Here is a 20,885-nt window from a genome sequence, read left to right on the forward strand (position 1 = left end):
TCCCAAGAAACTGCCAGCCCTGGTCAGAGTGACCCACCAGGGTGTCCATCCAAACAGTATCTGCTTGCTTCAAACATCCTTGTAGGCATCTGATTAACCACTGTTTTAAAATTCCTGTCTGCTGGGAGTCACTGTTTTGAAATTCCCCTATACCCCAACCACCGAATGCAAAAGTCGTATACTTTTACCCAATCCTGAAGTGCCAAGGCTTGTACCACCCTGCTTGCAATTTTTCCCTTTAAAAACCTCTTACCCTGAGAGCTTTGGGCTGTTTTTTTCCACCCGCTGTATCTGTATGTTAGATTATGGTCCAAACTAGCTTGAATAAGCCTCAATGTGTTGTAAACAGAGACTGCTTGATCATTTCCCAGCTGCCAGACCTGAATAATCACACAGAAACTATACAACTTCTTATTAACTAACTCTTACATCCTAAGTTAACCCATTTTTATTAATCTGTGTATTGCCACAAGGCTTTGGCTTACCAGAAAGGTTCTGGCAACGGCTTATCCTTTGGCAGTTATATGAGTCTCCTTGACTTGGCCTACTCTTTCCCTATATCTTTGTTTGGTTTTCCCTCACCTGGTTCTATTCTGCCCTGCCATAGGCTGAAGTAGCTTCTTTATTAACCAATGGTAATAAAACATATTCACAGCATACAAAGGGGAATCCCACATCAGTGTGTTTGTGTCAGATACTGGCTTTGTGGTGATCTTGTTTGGGGGTCCCATGACATAGGCATAGCACTCTAGATCCAGGACTGCAGGATCTCCATGACACAGGGCAGCAATAGAATGTTCAAGAAGAGTCCCAGTGAGGGTCCAAAATCAATGGTGCTACAGAGACCAGGGGCCTCGAACCAGACCAATGATTCCTTTAGATAAACACTTGCATATAAAAATAGAGATTGCATATAAAAATGAGATTTTCCCTTACTTCTTTTTTTTTCCTTTTTTCCCCTCTTTTTCTCTTTTATTTTATTTTATTTTGGGGTGGGGTGGGAGATGAGTGGGATCAGGAGGTGTGATGTGAAAGACATAAAGAAGAAAGAAAGAAAGAAAGAAAGAAAGAAAGAAAGAAAGAAAGAAAGAAAGAAAGAAAGAAATGCCCTACAGGCTTGCCTGCAGCTAGATCTTATGAAGGCATTGTCTCAGTTGAGGTTGCCTCCTCCTGACAAAAAACTAGCCAGCACAGTGGTTGAAATGGGCAGGCTACAGAGGCCCAGCTCAAGAGGTTCCTGAGAAAAGCAAGGACTTTTTGACAAAGCAATTAGGCAAGAGTCCATGTCTGTGAAGATTTGACAAAGCATTTAGGCAAGAGTCCATGTCTGTGAAGATTTGACAGAGAATCTAGCTGTCTTCTGTCCGTATCCTAAGAACTTAGTTGAGACTAAATTAACACATAGTGGACTAATTTATTTGGTGGAGGAAATTTCAAGATTACAATGTTGAATCTGCGGTGTGGTTGTTATGATAGGCCTTAGGCAGGTCTACAGTGAAAAAGAGCAAGTAGGGGAAAAAGAAATACAAATGTACAGTCAGGAGAAAAGAAACACTAGTAACCATAATGTTACAGCCAAGGCTCGTGCTGGAAGAGAGACTGGAATTGTTGAGGAAATTAATGTGTTGGGGAGATGCCTGCTCTGCACTGGACCAAGAGAAGGGTGCTCCCAGGTCAAGACCCTGGCCAGCTAAGCTTCCACCTTGTCAAAGGAAAAGGCCTCAAGAATGTTCCTAGAAAGAACTGCAAATAAAAACTGCAGCTAATGGGATTTCAGGGGCTGAGGGTCCATTCCATGCGGACAGTACAACTTGACAGTGTCATCCAGTTCACACGGTGATGGTTTTAGAGGCATGAAGGATGCAAGAATGAAGAGATTGTGGATTATTTCTCCGAGGCCTTAAGAGAGCTGTCGAGGGCATATGGCAAGGTGGGCTCTGTCTCTGCGAGAAGGCCCCGAGAGGCCACTGAGTGAAACTGTGAAGACCAAGTCTTGGTTTCAGTGGAAACCCCAAGATGTCAGGTGCCAGAGCCATGGGACATCTACCAAGAAGAGCTGCACACAGGGAATTGAGACAACCCAAGAGAGATGAATCTTGCAGGCAGAAAGCGGGAAGGTATCTGAGCCCTTTGACACCAGATGTGAGCTACAGAACTTGTGTTTGCACTGGTAGGTTCTGGTTTTGCTTTGGCCTAGTATTCCCTGACTGTGCCCTCAATCGTCCCTTTTGGTCTAGTGACCTATATTCTGTGCTGTTAAATATTGGAAGATTGTGATACGCATTTTGATTTTTGCAGGGGGTTACAATTAAGAGATTACCTGGAAGAGACTTTTAAAAAGTGTTAAAACTATGAAAGACTATGGACACTTTCGAAGTTGGACTAATGTGTTTTGCATTATGATGTCACCATGAGACTGAGTGCCAGGGAGTAAAATGTGGAGGCTTGAATCGGGAGTGCTCCCCACAGGTCCGGGTATTTTTGAACACTTGGTCTCTTGGTTGTGGTGCTGTTGGAGAGGTTATGGGAAGCCTTCGTAGAGGAAGTACATCACTAGGGACGAGCTTTGAGAGTCTAAGGCTTTGTCCCACTTCCAGTCTGCTTTCTGCTTCATGCTTATTGTTAGAGATGTGATCTCTCAGCTTCCGGCTCCTGCTGCCAGCTTCCGTGCTGTTCCTGCCACTTGGTCCTCAAACTCTCTGGAACCAAACCAGTCCTTTTTTCTGTAAGTTCCCTCTGTCGTGGTATTTTATCAAAGTAGCAGAAAAGTAACTAATAAAGCCTGATAGAAAAATCAGGAACTGGGTTTTCAGTAAAACAAAACACCAAAAAAGTACAGAAAATATATGTAACTGGACGTTTTTCTCCCGCCTATTAGTTCTTCAATAACCACTCTAAGGCTTAATATTGCTTACAAACTATTTGGCCTATTAGCTCAGGCTTATTATTATTATTATTATTTTGGTTTTTCGAGACAGGGTTTCTCTGTGGCTTTGGAACCTGTCCTGGAACTAGCTCTGTAGACCAGGCTGGTCTCGAACTCACAGAGATCCGCCTGCCTCCGCCTCCCGAGTGCTGGGATTAAAGGCGTGCGCCACCATCGCCAGGCTGCTCAGGCTTATTATTAACTATCTCTTACCACTTAAGTAAACCCATTTCTATTAGTCTTTATTTTACCATGAGGCTCGTCGCTTCTTGCCTCACATCTTGCTCCCTAGCAGCTCTGGCCACTCCCTGACTGACTCCGCCTCCTTTTTCCCTGTATCTTTGCTTGGATTTCCCGCCTGGCTTTATTCTGCCTGGCTATTAGCCAAATCAGCTTCTTTATTAACCAATGGGAATAAAACATTTTCCCAGCATACAGAAGGGCATTCCATATCAAGCATGGATCTCAGACATTGAACAACTGAGCACATCAGTGGTCCTTATAATGGCTTCATCTTACTCCATGTAGCAGTGCAAAGATGGAGAAGGCATCCTTTTCTTAAGTTGAAGCCTCAGTTATGAATTCAGTGTTGGTAATGTAGCTCAGTTGGTAGGGTACCCATCTATCATGTAAGACTCCTGGGTTTGATCCCCAGGACCACCTAAATCAGTGGTTGGCCTGTAATCCCAACCACTGTAGGGGGGTGGGGAGGGAGTAGGAGTTCAAGATTGTGCTCTGCCTCATTGGCTCCTAGCCTACATGGACTCCATAAGACCATCTCAGAACAACAGGATAGCTATAACCTGCCAAGAAGAGCTGCACACAGGGAATTGAGACAACCCGAGAGAGATGATCTTACAGGCAGCAAAGCTGGAAGGTATCTGAGGCCTTTGACACCAGATGTGAGCTACGGAATTTGTGGTTGTACTGGTGGGTTCTGGTCTTGCTTTGGTTCTTAGGCTAGTGAGATGGCTCAGCAGGTAGGGGTACTTACTGCCATACTTGACAGCCTGAGTTTAATCCCTGGAACCCACACAGTGAAAGAAGATAACTCCTGCAAATTGTTCTCTGCCTGATGTATGTATGCATACACATACAGAGAGAAATAAAAATGAAAAATTTTTAAAAAGAAAAAGAGGTCAACAAAAAGAATTCTTAGAGTACAGTACCAAAGAGGAGGAAACCTCAGAGAAAGAAATTTCTAGATCTATGAGAGGTGTTTTATCTGAGAAAACATCCAAAGTCTGGAGAAAAACAAAAAACAACACACACAAAAAAAAACAAACAGCCTAAAAGAGAAGGCAGGAAAAAAAATGGTTCTGAAGCCTGTATATGGCATATACCCATGACAGCCAGAATGAAAAAAAATTATAAATATACCCCATATATGTTTAAGAACTTGGGAGAAAGTTTGACTTTGTTAAGGAAAAATATAGAAAGCACACAGGATAGCTTTGACTGTTCTGGAACTTGCTCTGGAGACCAGCTTAGCCTTGAACTCACAGAGATCAGCCTGCCTCCCAAATGCTGGGATTAGAGGCGCACACCATCACTGCCTGGCTGATAACAGAGACTCTTAAAATACACAAGAGGGAAATAAAAGAATTGGATACTGGAGAGCCAAAACTCTTAAAAGACAGAAAAGGGGGCATGTTTAGTAAGTGGGGAGTCATTATTGAAAGACAAGGTGGAGAGACCCTTTGGAGAAGTGCTTGAGAAAGCTGGGGTCCCATTGCTTGTGCTGAGCCTCCAGAAGGCACAGTGGGTAGGCTTCCAGAGCTAGATTTTAGAGACATCGCATTCGAGGATATATAGATAGACACATAGTGGAATAAGGGTGACCTATGGATTTTGGATCTCTTGGTCCCCATTGTGAGCAGGATAAGCAGGCATATGTCATTACCCTGATGGTGTACATGGTTTGCTGGTGTGATGGGAGGAGAGCCAGCAGCATCATGTCTTCCCTCCATCTCTGGACAAACATGCTCTCACCAAAGGAGCTTTTTTCCTTCATTCTATTCTTGAATTAACTTCACCTGGGTTCTTTGTTTCTCTTTTATTAAATACTTGCATTTTTCTATAAATGTAATTATAGAAATCTTTAAGTTTACTTATAAAAAGATTATTTGTTTATATGCATGGGTATTTTGTCTGCATCCATGTCTGTGTAATACATATATACACAGTGCCCACAAAGGCCCGAAGAGGGCGCTACAGATAGTTGTGAGCCACATTGTGGGTACTGTGAACCTAGGTCCTTTGTAAATGTAATCCTTGGGCCATTTTTTTTTTCGAGACAGGGTTTCTCTGTAGCTTTTGGTTCCTGTCCTGGAACTAGCTCTTGTAGACCAGGCTGGCCTTGAACTCACAGAGATCTGCCTGCCTCTGCCTCCCGAGTGCTGGGATTAAAGGCGTGCGCCACCACCGCCCAGCTGAGCCATTTTTTTTTCAGACCCGTGAATTTACTTTCTATTGCAGGTATTTGAAAAGATCTCTTTCACGAAAACTTCCTGACTCTCTTGTGTCATAGCCTGATGTTTAGTACCTGTTGTGGAGAATCCATGAGTCCCCATAGCTCATCAGCTGAAAGGCAATCTCCTGAAGTATCTAGATGTCATATTTAATAGAATTTTATTTTTAATTTCAATGCTGTTTGCTTTTGCAAGTATATTCTAACCATCCTCTTCATTGTGTGGTTTTTACCCTCACATACTGTAATCCCTTAAGATTCATTCATGTGTAAATTTTCTGTATTTTTTTTACTGTATTTCACAGAGTCCTTTATTATCCCTCTTCCCCCAATGAGTTGATATCTCTCTGATTAAGTGGAATCAGAGAGTCCTGCCTTGTGAGGTGTGTGACAGGCAGAAAGCATTCTATTCAAGGCTGAGAGTCTAAGTGGTGCAGAAATTAATCTACACTTGGCAACAGTTAAACAAAAAAGCCTGCTTGTAGTTTATCTGTTTGTACAACCATGTTGTATCCATCCAAAAAAATGCTTTAATAATCACCTTTTCACAACCTCTTCATTTTTACACTTATATAAGCTATTATAGCATCATATATTTGATTAGAAGCAACGCTGCGTAGAAAAGTCTTGGGCAGTAGCAATGGAAAGCTGTGTATTTGGAGCATATGGCTCAGTCAGTGCCCCCCCCCACACACTTCTTTGCTGCCTCTGTAATTACAAGCAAAATCCTTAGGAAGATAAGCCTTGGGTACAGTATAAAATATAAAACTGTTTGGTGTCTCACTGGGTGCCCAGAGGAACTTTAAGCGAGCACCATCGTGCAGTTTTAGGGTATTTATGGCCGTGTGTGTGTTTCATTAATTACACTCTATTTCCTACAGGCTGTACTGCCTTTTCCAAGCTGAGTTCTGTTGGTAGAAGCGGTAATGAGCAGTATGCATGCATTGCTTGTTACCAGGAAGCACGATTCTCTGAGGCTTTCCTTCTGCCAAGTTGTATTAATCATACTCAGATTATGTAAGAATGTTATAAAGTTTGCCCCATTCATACCACAAAGTATTCTCAGTGTGGCGTTTATGTGCCAGATCTGGATCTTAAATATTTTCCCCGTGATGTTTGTTCTGCATAATCATCATTTTGTTGACTTTCAGTTTTGTTCAAGCAGAGAAGAAATTGGAAAATGAAACATTTAGCCATCTACCCTCTATTAAGTATTTTTTTCGGGGAAAAAAAGCCACAATTTCATCAATTGTTTAGCTCTGTTTTCTCTGTGGCATAATTTCATATGTTGGATTTGGGAGACATTTGAAAGAATGTGGGGCCACCTGAACCATGACGTGTGTGAGTCACCTGTGTGAGGTGGCTCATAGTTCAGTGCGAACAAAAGAAGAGCATTCCGAGAGAAGCAGCTGCAGTTCCATCGGGTGTGCCATTATGCATTCACAGTGAGCGTCTTACTGAGTTACCACGTGTGTTTCTGGTTCCCTAGTGTTCTCTTCCATTCTGTGCTGTGACAAATACCATGACCAAAGGCGTCTTAAGGGAGGAGAGGGTTTATTTGGCTTACAATTCTGGGTAGCAGTTCATCCATTGTTAGAGAAGTCAGGACAGGAACTTGAAGCAGAAACTTTGGAGCCAGGTTATTTATGGCTCATTCTTTGGCTCTTGTTTCCTTATACAGCCCAGGGCCATCTGCCCAGGAAAAGGCTGGACCACAGCATGCTGGATCCTCCTGTATCAGTTAACAATCGAGACAGTGTCCCACAGTCTATTCTGGACAGTCCCTCAGGTGACTCCAGTCTGTCAGGTTGACAGTTAAACCTCAGACACCTTGTTTTATATATAAATAAATACATATGTATACATATACATACACACACACACATATCTTAAATAGTTTAGCATCTGCCACGATCACTTGCACCCAGAGCTGGGGGAGGCAGTAGTTTAAATCCAGGCAAGGTTTCTTGACTTCAGGTTGTACTGGAGCTCCATTACCATGACCAAAGACTTGGCTTCCATTGGATTGTTTTGCTCTAGTTGCCATGGCTACAGGACACCTTCCAAGAATGGAATCTTGTTGGAAGGAGGTACAAGCTGCCTTACAACAGAGGATGGGGGTTGGGAAGTTAGACAAGTTTTCTGGAGTTCATTCTCTCCTATATTAGAAATTCCAGGGATTGAACTCAGATTCTCAGGCTTGCACAGCAAGGAGCTTACCTCTGGGCCATCTTACTTGCTTCTGATTTTAATTTTTAATGGATCCATTTAGTAAATATGTCTATTTTATAAATATATATTTAATATATATAGTATTAATATATGGTTATTTAATATATATTTGTCTTATTGCATGAATGTTTTGGACACATATATATGTATGTATGCATGCATGCCTGGTGCCTACAGAAAAGGTATTAGAAATGAATAATGTTGGTCTTGCTCTCAGAGTCACACAAACATGAGAACAAAGGGAAGGTAACCTGGCTATGCAATTTCTATTTGGACAGAGGTGCATCAAACACACATAACGTAGATGACCACAGTGTCTTTTGTCTCTGACACAAGAGGGCATTTGGCTGTTCCTCACTGTGGAAGGTTTACCCTCTCAGTCCACTCTCAACTGACTGATTTGGGAAGTGGAAGGAAAAGGAAAGTCAGAGACTTGAGGGGCATGTTGACATAGGAACCGCAGCTCTCGACCTTAAGGAATAAGAGATAGTTTATTCTGGAGCCATTCTAAGTGACCATGGCCTGGGACACAGATTTAAGTTACTCTCGATTCCAGGTTCTAACGTGAAAGCAGTTCCATGAAGTTTGTATAGTTCACAGAACAAAGAAAGTGATGGATCGAGGCAAGTTTAAAAGGCTCACCTGAGAGGCAGGTACACCAAGGTGGGAGAGCTGTTCTCTAGAGCTAGACGCTGACTGATGGCATTCTTAGCTGTAGCGCTCATAGAAGCCTGTGGTCTGCTAAGTCACTAGATGCTAAGAGATTTTTTATTTGTTATGACGAGGCATTAGTTCAGATGCAGAGGGTGATGAGGAATAGTTGTCCCAGAGGGCTAACAACTAGCCCCTGATAAGGTGATTGGCATTTGACCCTGCTAAATTTCAGTCTCTCCACAGCACTGAAGTTCCAGTCAGTCCATCAGTCTCTACAGACATGGAAACTCCTTCCAGGAGTTTTCACAGCCAGACACAGCTTCTTTTGAGCAATGTTCATTCACAGGGAGGAGGGGAGAGAAGAGAAGCAGGCCTAAGGCCAGCCATTAAACCTGTTTCTCATAGAGGGTATTGATTCCCCTGGAACTAGAGTTATTGTGTTAGAATGTAATATTAGGTTGATTATGTAAAAAAGAATCTCAGTTAATGTTGAGCTCATATAAAGGAAACAGACTTACCCGGATGTTCTCCTCCTCCCTAGGTTTGCGGGTGACCGTGCTTCTGACATCCTTTCTTGTTGTTTTGGGAACTGGTCTAAGGTGCTTACCTGTATCTGACTTAACCCTTAGGAGAAGGTAAGTCCTGTACAACATTTCTGCAATTTTAGTCTTTTTTTACAAGTGTATAATTTATGCTTGATTATAAGTGTCTGGTAATGTGATCTCAGAGGGTCACAGGTGTGGAAGCATTTATTCTTATTATTCTGTGTAATGGATAACTTAGTTTTCTGTCACATGGAAGATGCTGGACTAGTTGTGGAAATGAAAAAATACAAACAGGTGAATCTTCTTGTTATCTAGGAACTGTAATAACCATGAGGAAATGAAAACATAGTATTCCACAAATAAGTTTAACAGGTCACACACACATGTGTGTATGTATACATAAAATAGAAGCAATGAGGCTAGAGACATGGCTCAAGGTTAAGAGCACTGGTTGCTTTTACAGAGGGCTCGGGTTCAGTTCCCAGCACCCACATGGCAGCAGCTTACAAGTGTCTGTAACTCCAGTTAAAGGGATCCAACCGGTATGCACATGGTGCACATATTTGCATGCAGGCAAAACATTCATACTTACAAAGCCAAATAAATCCTTAAAATTATTTTTAAAAACAGAGGTAATGGTATAGAGAAGATATAAACTCACCCTGCGGGATAAAGAAGTTTTAGTCATGCAGAGAGGTGGAAATGGTAGAGGAGGGAAGATCACACCAGGCAGGGAGGCTCAGATGGCTAGAACCAGGGGAGTGGCTTTGTGAGGAAGTGTGGGGAGATCTAAAAAGGGCCTGAGGTCCAAGCAGCGGTAGGTGCTGTGCGATTGTGGACTGAATTCTTTAAGATTGTGTGAGATCCTGTAAGGGTCCAGGGCTTTTTCTGAGCCAGGAAACCACTGGAGGTTTTAAGCCGTGGTGTGCCCTGGTTTCAGGCTGCTGTATTGGTGTAGGGAAGCTGGAGGTCACAGGCAGAATGAGGAAACCGGCTGGGATGGTGGCCGGGTGCTGTGCTAGCACTGACCTGACAAAGCCGTGAAGTTCTGTTTATATTTTGGTCAGCTTGCTACTGGAAGGACAAATGTGGGCAGGAGAGAGGCCCGGGGTAACTCCTGACTGCGAGGAGTCGTGCAGATGGGAAGGATGCCATGCATGGGAGCAGTTGCGAGGACGAGGGTGGGTCTGAGGCATCCCGGAGTAGAAGGATGGCTGTTGACGGCTAGCAGAGGTGGACGAGGGCGGGTGTGAGGCATCCCGGAGTAGAAGGATGGCTGTTGAGGGCTAGCAGAGGTGGACGAGGACGAGGACGAGGACGGGTGTGAGGCATCCTGGAGTAGAAGGATGGCTGTTGTCGGCTTACAGAGGTGGACGAGGGCGGGTGTGAGGCATCCCGGAGTAGAAGATGGCTGTTGAGGGCTAGCAGAGGTGGACGAGGACGAGGACGAGGACGGGTGTGAGGCATCCCGGAGTAGAAGGATGGCTGTTGACGGCTAGCAGAGGTGGACGAGGACGAGGACGGGGACGGGTGTGAGGCATCCCGGAGTAGAAGGATGGCTGTTGATGGCTAGCAGAGGTGGACGAGGACGAGGGCGGGTGTGAGGCATCCCGGAGTAGATGGATGGCTGTTGAGGGCTAGCAGAGGTGGACGAGGACGAGGACGAGGGCGGGTGTGAGGCATCCCGGAGTAGAAGGATGGCTGTTGTCGGCTTACAGAGGTGGACGAGGACGAGGACGGGGACGGGTGTGAGGCATCCCGGAGTAGAAGGATGGCTGTTGATGGCTAGCAGAGGTGGACGAGGACGAGGGCGGGTGTGAGGCATCCCGGAGTAGATGGATGGCTGTTGAGGGCTAGCAGAGGTGGACGAGGACGAGGACGAGGGCGGGTGTGAGGCATCCTGGAGTAGAAGGATGGCTGTTGTCGGCTTACAGAGGTGGACGAGGGCGGGTGTGAGGCATCCCGGAGTAGAAGATGGCTGTTGACGGCTAGCAGAGGTGGACGAGGACGAGGGCGGGTCTGAGGCATCCCGGAGTAGAAGGATGGCTGTTGATGGCTAGCAGAGGTGGACGAGGACGAGGGCGGGTCTGAGGCATCCCGGAGTAGAAGGATGGCTGTTGATGGCTAGCAGAGGTGGACGAGGACGAGGGCGGGTGTGAGGCATCCCGGAGTAGATGGATGGCTGTTGAGGGCTAGCAGAGGTGGACGAGGACGAGGACGAGGGCGGGTCTGAGGCATCCCGGAGTAGATGAATGGCTGTTGACGGCTAGCAGAGGTGGGGACACAGGAGCGGAGGTGGGTCTCAGTGACAGGGTGCCTTTCATTTAAACTTTACAGTTCAGAAATAAATGTTCAGTTTTTGGTTTTCAAAATATATTCTTTTAAGATACAAATGTTTTGTATTGTAAAAGGAAGCCAGCAAAGACCATGTGCCCTGTGGAAGGCCGTCACTTCCACCCTTCTTGAGTTGGGTTGGCATTTTGTTTGACATGATCTTAACTTTTGTAAACATTACTGGTCTGTTTGTTTTGGTTTTAAGCATCCACAGTGTTAAAATACAGCTTCAGTGTGATGTCATCAATGCACTCTGAAGATGTCAAGCAGCCTTTAACTTTTATCCTGCTCCGGGCTCCCTATGCTGTTACATCCCCCCTCCCATCCTTCCCAGTTATGATTCCTGAAATAAAAAGTTGAGTGTGCATTTGGTCAGAAAAGTAGAACAAAAGAGAATAGAATTCATACAGAAATGGGAATAGCTGGGCTGGAGAGATGGCTCAGCAGTTGAGAGCACTGGCTGTTCTTCCAGATGATCTGGTTCAGTTGCCAGCATTCACATGGTAGCTCACAAGTGTCTGTAACTTTGGTTCTAGCTGACCCAACACCCTCAAACAAATATACGTGCAGGCAAAACACCAAAAAGCACATTAAAAAAAAAAAGAAATGTGGATAAAGGTTGGATGGACAGGAAGGAGAAACAACTCCGAGATAGCGAAACTTTCTTAAGAAGATGGTATAAATAAATTTAATTCTCACTTTTGTGTTCATCTGTAGAGAAAAGTTTCCCCCAGGAATACGATACTTTGTGTTCATGCAGTATTTTTAAGCAGTATTCTCAGTGCACGATACAGCTGTCAAAATGAAAATACTATAATTAGAGCCCATATTTTAGCACTGATAAATGTGCTAGATTGCTACTTTTCAGTTTATGTGACATTGTGCATGACAGATAATACAATATGTATTTAAACATCACTGAAACAAGAATTTGGCAATCTGTCTTCTGGGCCTATCTCATATGGAGTTTTTGAGTTCCAACTGTTAGAATAGTGCCCTGTACCCCAACTTCTTGGCTCTTGATTTCTGAGACTATAGGATATAATATATTTTATCTGAATGTTATGGTGAAAACCTAGGAAAAAATATCTTGCCACTTGTTAGCATCACAGATAAAAAGGGAGGCTCAAATAGTGAATTACAAAACATTTCTCCTAAGCTCTGATACCAAATATAGCAGCAACCAGAAGAAAATACAAATGTTCTGCAGCAGTGAATGGGGTTACACGATAGTGTGGGGTGCTCTGTGGCATGCTCCGTGAACAATCTAGGCTTCTTAAGAGTAGAGTTGCAGCCAGTGATTTCTGTCCTTGTTCACGGATGGACCAGTCATCCCATAACACGTGTTGTGTTTGTTTTCTTTCCATTCAGGGTCGTTCTTGTCTGTGCAAAGAGTAAATGACTAACACGTCAGAAAGTTGAAGAGTGTGCCTCTGATAAGCATAGGTTTTTCTAGAAATAGTCTCCATTGTGAAATGCTTTGCAGCTGGCAGTTACCTTTAGAATGGCTGTGGTAGAAAAAAAAAAACAAAAAAAAAAAAAACGGTTGTTTGCTCAAAGGCTTCTGGAAGCCACACAACTATCTAAAAAGCAGTGAGGAGAAACCTAGACTCTTGCCTTCCTGCTTTAGTAAGTTCCTGTTGGATCAAAGACCAAAGCATGAAAAACAAGACTTTAGAAAACAGTTGTTTTAAAGAAGCTGAGGGAAGGCCTGCCAACTAAGACACAAATACTAAAAGCCACCGAAGAAAGGGATTTGACTACATAAACTTCAAAATGTCTTCATGATTAGCCACACTGTGAAACAAAGTCAAAAGAGACGCTAAAAGGTAGGAAGTACAACAAATGAGACAAATGGGCAATTTCTTCAGTTGAAAGGAATTATTTAAGTCAACAAAGACAGGGCAGCGCAGTAGGAGATTGGTAGTGGATATGACAAGCAGTAATAGAAATGAAAATGCAAATGACAAAACCGAAAGAGAGAAGCCATCATTCTGTCATGGTTAAATAAGCGGAGGTTAAAAAATAATTAGCTCCCTATCTGGCATTCCTGGTGTTGGGGTGTTTGGGATGTCCCATTTGCAGGGCATTTGGGCACTGTATCTGGTTTAAAATGTTCACGGTCTTTACTGTGTACATTTATAGAAAATTAGCCCACCTGTAAATCTGTGCCTAATGGCATGCCCACCGTGTGTGTGTGTGTGTGTGTGTACGTGTGTGTGCGCGCACGTGCACGTGTGCAGCTTTGCTTGTGAAAGCGGAAGATTGCACTCACCCCATTCCCAGCCACAAAGGACCATGCAGCTGACTGTGGGACTGTTTCAGCTGTGGAAAGGGTAACAGTTTTGCAGGTGCTGATGTGGCCTGCTGTAAAAATGTGCTTCTGAGCAAAGAAGTCTGGTTTAGAAAAGTACGTGTAGTATGCTTCTACTTAGAAAACAAAGGCAAAGGTGGATATGGCAGCTTTGGCAAGGGCTGTTCCTCTAAGAAGCCATTGCTGTTGGTTGTCTGTGGGGAAGGGGCTGAGGAACTGCAGGTCTGGAGAGAAGAAACGTTTACTTCTGTGTTATGATCTTTCCTACTATTGGGACTAGTCTACCGCATGTGTCTATGTCTTAGGTTGCTTTCTGCTGCTGTAACAGACAAATGCCCAAAAGCAGCCTGGGGAGGAAAGGGCTTGTTTCATTTCACAACTTCCAGTCCATTACTGAGGGAAGTCAGGGCAGGTGCTCAAGGCAGGTCCTGGCGGCCGGAGCTGAAGCAGAGGCCAAGGGGGAACACTTACTGACTTGCTCCCCATGGTTTGCTCAGCCTGGTTTCATATAGCATCCAGGCATCTGCCCAGGCATGGCACCAACCCCTATAGGCTGGGACCTCCCACGTAAGTCATTAATCAAGCAAAGGTCCCACATACTTGTTTGTAGCCAATCTGATTGGAGGCATTTTATCTAAAATTGAGGTTTCTCTTCCCAAATGGCTCTAGCTTGTGTCAAGCTGACAAAACAAAATAAAAAAGCAGGGCACCAAGTGTTACCTTTCTGACTAATTAAGTAAAACTGAAGTAGTTACTAAATGTCAGTGAAAAAACAACTCTTACCTCAAAAGAATAAGTGAACATTTTCCCGAGCCAGTGAATGGCCAAGGTTGGGACTGTAGATCGCGCTTACCACAAACTGTGTACAGAACAAAGAAATGGTGAATCAAGACTTTTCATGCTCACCCTGGGTCTCAGGTGCAGTACGGCAGCATTCTTAGCCTTTTGCTTGATGGGAACATTTGAATTTGCCTAGTGGTCACATACGGAGGGTGGCAATTAAGTGGCTGTTAAGGGGCCTAAAGGTGGCTGAAGGTAATTTGACTTTGAACTTTGAGGTTCTAATTAATCAGTCTTGTACAAGGGTCAGTGTAAGGGGTGGTTTTGTCCAGGATTTTTTATTCAGTTACCTGTGTTGGTCAAGCACCTTATTTTGTTCATGGGGACTATGAATAATGAGAGGGAGGTTTATGAATAAATTTTCCCAGTGTAGAAATATGAATCATTTGGTAGAAAAATGAGCAATATGAACATTTAAGCATTAAGATTCTTTTCTATAAAATGGGCAAAATTAATGTTGCCCTATGTCGGTGTCTTTAAAAATAAATTCCATAAACTACCTGTTTACTAGTATTCTAGATCCATGGTCCCCACCCCAGTGCCAACAATTTTAACAATGTCTGTTAGGTAATCTCATTCTATTTAGATTTAAGAACTACATGCGTAGGTGTAGAGTACCTTCACTTCAAATTACAATCAGTTAAGTAAATTGTATCTCACTAATCTGTTCTGTGATACAATCACATAAATGCCTTTTAGGCAGATTACTGTTTAGACAGCAGAGGCTTAGCAATTAAGAGTACTGCTGCTGTTTGTGGAGTACCTGGATTCAGTTCCCACATAGCTGCTCAGAACCTTCTGTAACTCCAGTTCTTAGGGATCTGACACCCTCTCCTGGCCTCCTTGGGCACCAGGCACACACACAGTACACATGCATACACACAAGCAAGCACTCATAAAACAAAAATAAATCTAAAGAGTTAGACTCTTTTAATAATCATAGTATTTGCCCCATTTGATTCTTAAAGCTCTAGGGCCAATTTTAAGTATTTCTGCATGGTGCTGGGATTCAAGACTGGCGGTAGGAACGGGGAGAAAGGTGTGAAATTAGAGCTTTGGCAATATGTCCTTTCCCCCTTTGGTTATCATTGTGATATGTTGATCTGAGATTGTTCCCAGGCTCCCAGTATCACACAGAAATATTATTTTTTCTTGTTTAACATATACATATATAGGTAACTATATAAAACACAGCCAGGCATGGAGGCACACACCTTTAATCCCAGTACTCAGGAGGCAGAGATAGGTGGATCTCTGTGAGTTAGAGGACAGCCTGGTCTACAAAGCAAGTTCCAGAACAGCTATGGCTGTCACACAGAGAAACCCTGTCTCAAAACCAACCCCCAAAGTCTATAAAACACATATATTAATAAAAGAATCATCAAGCACATCCTCAGGTCCCATCGCCCAGGTCAGAACTCTACAAAGCCAGCACAGAACTGACCATCCACTTTCCCTGCTCCCTCCCGTTGGATCACAGCATAGATGCAGGTAAGGTGTTCAGAATAGCTTGAGTTGGGTCACTAAGACTATTTCAGGGACAACAAGATGGCGGAGCAGGTAAAGGTGCTTGCTGCCACAATTGATGACGAGTTCTATCCCTGGGACCCACATGGCAGCAAGTTGTCCTCTGACCTCCACGTACACGCCATGGCACATGTGCACACACATACACCCAATACACAAAATAAATAGTGGAAAATAGATGTTTTTCTCTGACTTTTTGGAGGGGGGATCTGGGGGATTGGGAAGGATAGTGTAGCCCAGGCTGACCTCCTGTTCCCTATGTAGCTGAGTATGACCTAGAGTTTAATTCTCCGGACTCAACCTCCAAAGTGCACCGCCACACCTAGCTACTGTAGTTCTAGGGATTCATCCCCAGCTTGCCTGCTTGGCAAGCACTCTACACTGGATCCACATTCTGCCCCAAGAAGAAAATACATTTTTAAGAGTATTTCAAAGGCTGTTGAAAATGCCTTTTTATTTTTTCCTTCAAAATAAGGTTTGTCTTGAATATTTTTCTCATAATACCATTGAAACAAATAAAATTTTATTTTATCCACAGCAAAAAGCTGTGAACCAAATAGGCTAAAAGCTGTTTTGGGTAATAACAGTAAAAACCCAAGTCAGTGGGCTTGTTGAGTCACTCCAAGTAGAGTGTATCTGTTCTTGAAATTGTTGCTATTAGAAATAAAGCAGGGTCCTTACTCTGCAGCATGCATCAAAGCACATGCCTGACAAGTTTGAAAATTTGGGATTTCAAATGAGACAAAAGAAAGCAAAGTAAATCCTGTTTCCAAATACTTTTTTCCTAAGCATGAAATCAGTACAGAAATCACAGAGGGCAACAACCACTTGTGATTAGGATTAGGGTGATGGGTAAGTTGATATTTTGACATCAACACCTGAATTTTATGCTTCAAAATTAATCATAAAATGCAAAATGAGAGAGTGTATATTGGAAATGCTTTAGATAGCCTGTAAATTAATAAGATTGGTCCTAGTTTGGTCATGATAAACACTGACCAAAGCCAGCATAGGGAAGGAAAGGCTTTCTTCTTTCAAATCCCTCACTGGGAGAAACCAGAGTGTGGGTTTGAGGCAGAAACTGAAGCAGAGACCAGGGAGGAACAGTGCTTCCTGCTTGGCTGGCTTGTTCACAGCCTTCCTATGAGTTTAGACCACCTGCCCAGGGATGGCATCACCACCGGTGGGTGAGCCGTCCTGCGTCAACTAGCCATCAAGAAAATGTCCCACAGACATGCCCACAGGTCACTTGATGGAAGCAATTCTTCAATTGAGATTTCCTTTTCCCTGGTGTGCAAGTTGACAATGAAAATTAACCATCACAGTGTTTAAAACAAAAATGTCAAGGGTTTAAAGAGAGGAAAAGGCAGGAGAAAATGATGTAATAATATTATAATCTCAAAAATCAAAGAAAAATGGGAAAAATATTTATGAAAATGGAAATAGTAGCCATACTTAATAAATGTTGATTTCCATATTCTGTCACTTAAATTCATAATTCAGTCATATTTACTTAACAGCCTTTGTTTGTATTAATAAAGTAGAGGCTGGTCTCTCTAACAAAGAGACTAAAAATATACTTCGGTAAAATTTTAGTTTTCTTCCAGATATTAGTATTATGAGGTGTTTCAGATGCAGTTTGAAAGGTAGTGAGCTACTTAAGAGAAATGGCGGTTCCAGCATCCCCTCAGATGATCACCCTGGCTGTGTGACTAGGGCTGGCCCCTGAATAGAGTATCACAGCATATTTAGATGACTAAAGGCTGTATGCATTATTTCTGCTCTCCCTCTCATTGGTACAGGCTTACCTTGGGGTCAGGCATCTGCAGGAGAGGGTAAAGCATAGCTCAGCTGCCAGATATTCAGTTAAAACTTGAGGATGCTACAACAGAAGAGAGAAAGGAGACTGTCGTCAGTCATCAGACACACTCTCCGCTTCCCATGCAGATAATCCCATGCGTGTCATCGACACAGCCTCCACTTCCCATGCAGAAGGTCCCATGCATGCCATCAAACACAGCCTCTACTTCCCATGCAGAAGGTCTCACGCATGTCATCAAGCACAGCCTCCACTTCCCATGCAGAAGGTCCCATGCATGTCATCGACACAGCCTCCACTTCCCATGCAAAAGGTCTCACGCATGCCATCAAACACAGCCTCCACTTCCCATGCAGAAGGTCTCACGCATGTCATCAAGCACAGCCTCCACTTCCCATGCAGAAGGTCTCACGCATGTCATCAAGCACAGCCTCCACTTCCCATGCAGAAGGTCCCATGCATGTCATCAAACACACTCTCCACTTCCCATGCAGAAGGTCCCATGCATGTCATCAAACACACTCTCCACTTCCCATGCAGAAGGTCCCATGCATGTCATCAAACACACTCTCCACTTCCCATGCAGAAGGTCCCATGCATGTCATCAAACACACTCTCCACTTCCCATGCAGAAGGTCCCATGCATGTCATCAAACACACTCTCCACTTCCCATGCAGAAGGTCCCATACATGTCATCAAACACACTCTCCACTTCCCATGCAGAAGGTCTCACGCATGTCATCAAACACACTCTCCACTTCCCATGCAGAAGGTCCCATGCATGTCATCAAACACACTCTCCACTTCCCATGCAGAAGGTCCCATGCATGTCATCAAACACACTCTCCACTTCCCATGCAGAAGGTCCCATGCATGTCATCAAACACACTCTCCACTTCCCATGCAGAAGGTCCCATGCATGTCATCAAACACACTCTCCACTTCCCATGCAGAAGGTCCCATGCATGTCATCAAACACACTCTCCACTTCCCATGCAGAAGGGAGCCATCTCTCCAGCTCCTACTCCCCCAATTTGATGAGTATATTTTTTTCCAATTTTTATTACTGTTTTTATATGTATTTTTTGTTTTTATTATGCTATACAGTTTTCTCTGCTTCCCTCCTTCCCTTCCCTCTCCTCTTCCCTCTCCCATGACCCCCACGAAAATATGGAATATTTCACGAATTTGAATGTTATCCTTGTGCAGGGACCAATCTGATCTCTGTATTGTTTCAGTCTTAGTATCTGTGCTCCAGGAATCATTAAGTTAAGGTTGCAGGCCCCAAGTGGGGAAGAAAGTCCAGCAGGCTTTTGTACCTTACATTAGTGCCTGTGCACCAGCTAGCTTGTTCCTGACTGTATTACTCCCAGGTGACATCCTGAAATCAGTGTGTCTGTTTGGTTTACCACAGTGATTTAAAAAAAAAAAAAAAAAGGTCAAGTGGGGTGTCTTCATCTTTGATCCTAGCACTCAGGAGGCAGGACACCCATGGTTCACAGAGAAACCCTGTCTCAAAAAAATCAAAATTAAAAATAAACAAAAAGAGAAGAAAAGCCCAACTTAAATGGAGGTGTGGTTTATTCTGGCTTATGGCTTCAGAGGTTTTACTCCCAGGTCAGTTGGCCCTCAGAGTTGTTCTTGGGCCTGTGGTATAAGACAGTGCCTCAGGTCAAAGGCACTACAAGGCAGGAAGTAACCGCTTCCACCTCCCAAAAGTTTCACCCTAGGTTGGCATCCAGGCCTGTCACTGGGATCTGGGGACACCATCCAGATCCAGACCACAGAACTCAGAGGCATGTCACAGCTTCCCCACCTGGCTCCTAGTTATTTTAGGTGACAGCTTTGCTCTAAGTTTACAGGTGGCCAGCTCTCGAGGCCTACAGCCGAACCCCGAGGGTAGTGCCACCCATGACGCGCCTTTGGGAGTACAGCTCCCCAGTTCCTGGCTAATTTCTCAATAGGGGAGCAGGTTAACCTTTCGTAGCAAGTAGATCCCAGAACACACTGGCTCAAACGACATCTTGTTGGGACATGACCTTGAAGTCCTTCCAATATAAAGTCTATAAAGTCATTAGCCCAAACTTAGATATAGCAAGCAGCGGCGGGGACGTGTAAATTAAGATAGACAGTGTCTTACCCTGCACAGATGGGTGAATGGTTCATTGTCTGTTCTTTCTTGGGAAGAAGAGAATATTTTGTATTCTCACCTCATATGGTGTATCAAAACAAATTCAGATGAAGTAGTTATATATTTAATAGCAAAACAGTATGTGGGACTGTTTATCCCTTAACTGCAGAGGGTGCTTTTCTGAGGAAAATAATAAAGAGATAAATGGACAGATGCGGCTGTTTGCAAATTATTAACTATTATGCTCCAAAAATAAATTAGCAGACTAGGAGATGGCTCAGTCAGTGGAGTTACCTGAGTCCAGGTCTCAGCACCTGCACAAAGAAGCCAGGTGTGGTCTGTGTGCATCTACAACACCAGTTCTGGGTGAGGGGTGGAGACAGGCAAATCTCTGGAGCTGGGGGCCAGCCGTTCTAGCCAATCAGTGAGCACTGAGTTCAGTGAGAGACCGTGTCTCAGAAGCAGTCAGAGAAGATACCTGACACAGGCCTCTGGCCTCCCCGTCTGTGCACACATGCACATGCACACCCACATCCACACAGTGCCTCCTGCTACAAACACTGCACAGGGTATCCACCTCTGCACAAACAAGGAAAAATTGTAACATAGCAAGAGAAAGAGCAACAGTACCGAAAAGAAATGCAGTAAAAGGAAGGACTTTTGACTTACAGGTAGGTGGTAGACTACATCCATGTGATCTGAACCTGTGATTGCTATATTAATCATGAAGGCGTACTATGGTTGAATGACGTGACGCCTGTGCTTTGGTAGGTATGGGCCAGGTGTATCCTGAAGGGCCATTGTGACTGTGTATTGACAGGAAGTAGGACCAACAGAGGAAAGAGCGCAAAAGTGCTTCAAGATAGCATTTCATGTAATCAAAGAGTTTCTGTACAGTAAAAGAAATGATCATGTGGAGAGAAATGTACTGCTAACTGTATATGCGATAGAGGATTTGTGTGAGAAGTCATAGCACCAGATGCCAACAAACAACCCAGTCAATTAATGAGCCAAGGAAGTGAGCGGACAGTTCTCAAACAGTGAAATACGAATAGCCAGTAAACGTGGGGAAAACCTTCACTATAACGAGCC

The 20,885-nt window shown here is 43.9% G+C and overlaps 1 protein-coding gene and 1 pseudogene across 1 annotated transcript in view; one reads left to right on the forward strand and one right to left on the reverse strand.

Moving 5' to 3' along the window:
- Positions 1 to 20,885, forward strand: part of Slc49a4 (solute carrier family 49 member 4) — a 70,028-nt gene that overhangs the window by 10,612 nt on the left and 38,531 nt on the right. Inside the window, exon 2 of the mRNA XM_075965273.1 lies at positions 8,824 to 8,917. Within this exon, the coding sequence (XP_075821388.1) occupies positions 8,824 to 8,917 (94 nt within the window). The remainder of the gene's footprint in view (positions 1 to 8,823; positions 8,918 to 20,885) is intronic.
- LOC142842784 (U6 spliceosomal RNA) lies at positions 18,827 to 18,927 on the reverse strand (annotated as a pseudogene).

The sequence above is a fragment of the Microtus pennsylvanicus genome, chromosome 1 (genome assembly GCF_037038515.1).
Source record: "Microtus pennsylvanicus isolate mMicPen1 chromosome 1, mMicPen1.hap1, whole genome shotgun sequence".
Classification (NCBI taxonomy): Eukaryota; Metazoa; Chordata; class Mammalia; order Rodentia; family Cricetidae; genus Microtus; species Microtus pennsylvanicus.